We start from the raw sequence: 5,116 nt of genomic DNA on the forward strand, positions 1-5,116 counted from the left end.
CAGCCAACACAACAAGAGCCATCCAATGGGAACGAATCAAAGTTACACCAGAATAAACGTCAGAACGGCAAAACAAATGTATGGTGTGTGCAGAATGTTAGTAATTGGTTCCTGTGTGCCAGGCGATGAAGAGGTGGAACACCCTGCTTTAGAGAGCCCCGAACCGTCAGGAGCAGATGGGCGGGAGCAATAAGGACCTCGTTCTTTCGCCGTGTGCTGCGCCCTCGGGCTGCCACCCACATGCCAACACATTGTGCCCAGGGCCCTGGTACGTCTTGCTTTGGTGACTTCGCATAATGTTCATAACATGCTGCCCCATTCTTACGTAATTTTCATTATGATCCTTTGATCATTATTCATATCCTTTTATCATAATTTCCTAATTCGCCTGTGATCATTATTCAGTCACTCCCTACTTCGTTTTTTCTCAGTAGCAGTAATTCTGAAATGAACACCTTTGTTGAATATGTTACTGACCTGTTTAATGCCGGTAGGTGTACTTGGGAATAATTACGTTGTCCGCCTGTAAAAGTATTTTGTTTGCTCTTTCCTCCAAATGGACAATTAGTCCACGTGGGTGAGAGGAAGCACAAAGAACTAACAGGGAAGCAGCTGAGGCCCAGGCAGACTCCCAGTGCTGCTCACGGCTAGGGAGGGACCAGTGGCAGGCACCCCCGTGGTACCTGGTGGAGGCAAAGACAAATCCATGCTTGTGTGAAACTTATCTTATCAGAAGCCCAAGGAAAGTGTGCTCTGGGGAAAGCGGGCAGGGTCCAGAGGCCAAAGGGCAATGAGGCCACCCAGGCCCCGCGGCGAATCGGCGGGTGTGGAACAGACCCGGGTGTCGCTCCGAGGCAGAGCGCACCGCTTCTCACCTGAGCAGCATGGCGGTGCCCAGCCCACCCCGGGAGGGGGTAAGTGCCAGGCTAGGAAAGGCCCCTGTCACTGTCCCTTTCCCACCAGAAGAGGGGACCACTGGAGGGAGGGAACGGCTTTTGAAACACCTACAGCAGCAAGGACAGCACCGGGGATCAGTCAGCTGAATCCTGTACCCCACCCTTCTCCGCAGGCTGGATCCCAGGCCAGCAGGGCTGAGATCTGCGGGCAGTCACGCAGCTGATGGTGGGGTGGAGTTAGGGGCGCAGTTAGCAGGCAAGCAGAGGGTGGAGCGTGGCCCAGGGTGGTGGCTCTGGACGGCTGGTCGCCTGGAGTCCCGGGAAGCACCGCCTCAGGCAGCCGCAGACCTGCCCCAAGTCTGCGCCCCCTGGGCTCTGGGGCAGTTCCCCTGAGCTGCTCTGGGTTCTGAGGTGGCCAGGGAAGCAGGATGTGGTAGCCACTCAGGGCTCAGCTCCCAGGCCCTCCTCAGAGGCCTGCCCTTGTTACCCTGTTGGTCCTCATAGCATTATTGGTATTTGGTGTCTGTACATCCTTTTTCTATTTGACCTCCCCGCTCCCTAGAATGTAAACTCCAGAAGGCCAGCGGGTGCTGGACCTTTTCCCAGAGCCTCCCCCACTCCATCCCAGACCAGGACATGGTGGAGGCTCAGCTTTGTCTTTAGGGAGGGAATGACTGCATGCCAGGAACAGGAAACCATGCCCTCCACGGTGCCCCCCACGTCTCAGAGCCCTGAGACTCCACCCCCAGCCAGTCACCGCCCCACCTTCCCTGGGCAGGTCCTGGGGTCCCCGACACCTGGCCCAGCTGGTGGGAGCCCACTTCTCAGGTCATGGACTTCATCTCCGCCTCATCTCCGCAGAGGCTGCAGCCCACGCTGGTGCTGGCCACCCTGAGCGCGGGCTTCGGCTCGGCCTTCCAGTACGGCTACAACATCGCCGTGGTCAACACGCCGCACAAGGTGGGTGCGGGGCACTGGGGCAGCCGCCCGCTCCAAGTTCGCTCACGAGTTGCCCAATCTTCTTGGCTACCATGGGGCAATGTCTTCCAGGTCTTGAAGTCATTTTATAACGACACCTACTACGCGCGACACGGGACGCCCATGGACGAGAAGCACATGCTGCTCTTGTGGTCCTGCACCGTGTCCATGTTCCCCCTGGGCGGCCTGCTGGGCTCGCTGATGGTCGGCGGGCTGGTGGACAAGTGCGGCCGGTGAGCTGAGGGCACGGTTCTCACTCGCGGGTCACGGGGGAAACCACGCTGTCCCTGGGTGGTCTGCACGAGGTGGGGGCTTGATTTGACCTTGAAAAGCCTCGTCCCCACGGTGCCACAGACCTTATGCCCTGAAGCCAGTCCCTGAGGTTCCGGGACCCCTTCCCTTGTCATTCCACTCTGAAGTTGGTGGCTCAGACTGAGTCACTCCACGTGCCTGTCCCATGTCTTTGAGATGCACAGTGGCTCTTTGTCCTTTGCTGGGCTTGCATGGGCTCCCTAATCTGGGTGCCTAAGCCCAGGAGCTGCAAAGAGGTGCCTCCCAGATAAGGCAGGTGCCCGGGTCAAGGTCCCCAGGGAGGGAGAGTGAGCCAAGGCCTCGGGTGAGGCACCGGAATGCCATCTGGCCACATCCCACTCAGAGGAATTCGCAGTGACACTTGGACTCGATACGCCGAGACCAGCAGTTTTGGGGTACACGTGGAGAACCCTCTAAAGTAAAGAACTTTTAAAGAACTGTAGCCCTTCAGTTCCCACGCATGGGAGAAAATATCGGCGACTGAAAACCAGCTATTCGTTACAGCGGGACCCATAGGACCTCTTCTTCTAGGTTCTTGATTGGCACTTGCCATATGTCGGGCATGTGAATGAGGAAACATTCAGGATGTTGTCCTTATGCCATATCCCAGGCTTTTGTGTAATCCAGACTGCGCTGTTCTCAGCTACACCAGTGGCTGGACTGTTCTAGAAGCCCAGGTTTGGCCTCCTCACCTGGACCCCCCATCACAGAACCTGGGAGCTCAGTGATGGTCTCCTCGCCCCCTCACCTTGCAGACAAGGACACAGACCGCTCTGGTGGAGCCGGCCTTGTCCCAGTGGGTTCCCAACCGCCCTGAGCAGGAAGGACTGGGGAAGACCAGGCAGGGGGCGCTGTCCTCTCCAGCCTCGGGGCAGCTGATCCTCGGGTCTCAGTCTGGGCCCCGAGGGCAGCTTTCTCAGAGGAACAGCCGCCCCGGAGAGAAAAGGGGCCTGAGAAACCATCCCACACACCTGGGTGTCTAGCGCTGCCTCGTCGGGGATTTCCACTGGACTCCGTGGCTACCCCTCCAGAGGGGTTTCTGTGTTTCTGTTTAAAGATTCCCCCACCCCTGCTCCTGGCATTGTCCTCAAAGGTGGGCAGAGTGTGGGCAAATGTCAAAGGTGGGTGCAGCCAGCTGCCACCCCACAGCTGGGACCTCTCTTCCTTCCTCATCCTCCATTGGTGTCTTCTTTGGCAAAGCCCAACCCAGGTTGGGAGTACGGGCCGTCAAGGGAGCCATTGATGGAAGCCATCCAAGGGCACAGAGCACAGTCTGGAAGGGACGGATGGTCCTGGGGGGCATGGCAGCATAGTCCCTTTTTCTAGGTGCCCCCTCCCTCTCGTTCATCGACTCCTGGGCTGGCAGCCTTGTCAAGGATCTGAGAGATCCTCTAGCCCAGTGGTTCTCAACCTGTGGGTCGCGACCCCTTTGGGGTCGAACAACCCTTTCACAGTGGTCGCCTAAGACCATCGGAAAACACATATATAATTACATATTGTTTTGGTGATGAATCACTATGCTTTAATTATGTTCAATTTGTAACAATGAAATTGGGGTCACCACAACATGAGGAACTGTACTAAAGGGTTGAGAACTGCTGCTCTAGTCTAACCCAGTGTCCCACCTGCTGTGGGAATCCCCTGTTCAGCATTCCTGAGGGGCCTCATCTAGTCTGGTCTCTGCCTGAATACCACCAGGGACAGGAAGCTCCCTGCCAGAGGCAGCAACCACTCCTCGTCCCTTCTCTGCTGTCCGCAGTTGGCTCCGGCTGTTAGCACCCCCACCCGCCCCTGCTGGCCCAGACCTTCCTTCCTGGGACTTGTGTCTCGGTCCCAGCTTCCCCGTCCTTCCCAGCCATCGGCCTTCTTGGGCACGTTCCCACGCCGTGGTACCAGCTGCCTGCAGAGTAGGAGTCGTGTCAGGACCGCCTCTGCGCCTCAGCCCCCACCCTCTGGGCTCTGCTGTCCTTGCAGAAAGGGAACCCTGCTGATCAATAACATCTTCGCCATCGTCCCTGCCATCCTGATGGGAGTCAGCAAAGTGGCCAAGGCTTTTGAGCTGATCATCCTTTCCCGAGTGCTGCTGGGAGTCTGCGCAGGTACGTGGAGCGACGGATGAAGCCCCAAGGCCACGCTCAGGTACACCCATGGGGGGAAGCGTCTGGTGCCCAGCACAGGGGCCGAGGCTGGAAGCTGGGGAGATGAGGGTCCCCCTGGCCCTGCCCGGCCTCTGTCCCTTCTGGGGCACCCTCCTTCTCCTCTCCCAGACCCTACGAAGCTCATGCTCTCCCTCCCCTTCACTAACAAAAGCTATCAGGGCTTTAAAATGCATGTTTGGGTGGTGAGCACACAATAGAGTATGCAGATGTCGTATCGTAAGTTTATATGACGTTATCGCCAATGTTACCCCAATACATTTAATTGTAAAACTTTTCTTAAAACCCCCACTTTTGCCTTGAAGTGTAACTGACTGAAAGGCTTTACAAGGTATTTTCTGAGGAGGATGCCCAGTGTGCACTGAGGGGGAGGGGCTGCGAGCAAAAGAAACAGAGTTTGGGGCCTCGCTCAGCAGGGGAGCCAGGTTCCTCAACCACAGTGGTTCCTTGTGTGTGTGTGTGTGTGTGTGTGTGTGTTAAGTGATACAAGTTACCTGTGCTTTAGAAAAGTCAGAAAATATGTCAAAGCAAGAGAATCGTCCCAAAGTCCCACTATCCAGGGCCCCAGCTGTGCAACTAGGAAGGAGAGGACATTGGCATCATGCCCTGCAGGTGGCCCCGGGGTCAGAGGATTCTGGAAGGGTCCCTCAGCAGTGCAAACTAAGCAGCCCACAGGGCCGGTTCCATCTCCCGGCGGGGAGGCGGGGCTTGCAGGGGCGGGACTTGTGCCGGGAGGCGGGGCTGTGAGGAGAGGCAGGGTCTTGTGGGGGCGGG

At 57.3% G+C, this 5,116-nt stretch overlaps 1 protein-coding gene across 1 annotated transcript in view; it reads left to right on the forward strand.

Moving 5' to 3' along the window:
- The first annotated feature begins 884 nt into the window (after positions 1-884).
- The window catches only part of SLC2A7 (solute carrier family 2 (facilitated glucose transporter), member 7), an 11,313-nt gene continuing 7,081 nt past the window's right edge, over positions 885-5,116 (forward strand). Inside the window, exons 1-4 of the mRNA XM_006766812.2 lie at positions 885-914; positions 1,758-1,856; positions 1,947-2,107; positions 4,161-4,285. Coding sequence (XP_006766875.1) covers positions 885-914; positions 1,758-1,856; positions 1,947-2,107; positions 4,161-4,285 — 415 coding nt within the window. The remainder of the gene's footprint in view (positions 915-1,757; positions 1,857-1,946; positions 2,108-4,160; positions 4,286-5,116) is intronic.

This window comes from Myotis davidii, unplaced genomic scaffold, assembly GCF_000327345.1.
Source record: "Myotis davidii unplaced genomic scaffold, ASM32734v1 scaffold299, whole genome shotgun sequence".
Taxonomy (NCBI): Eukaryota; Metazoa; Chordata; class Mammalia; order Chiroptera; family Vespertilionidae; genus Myotis; species Myotis davidii.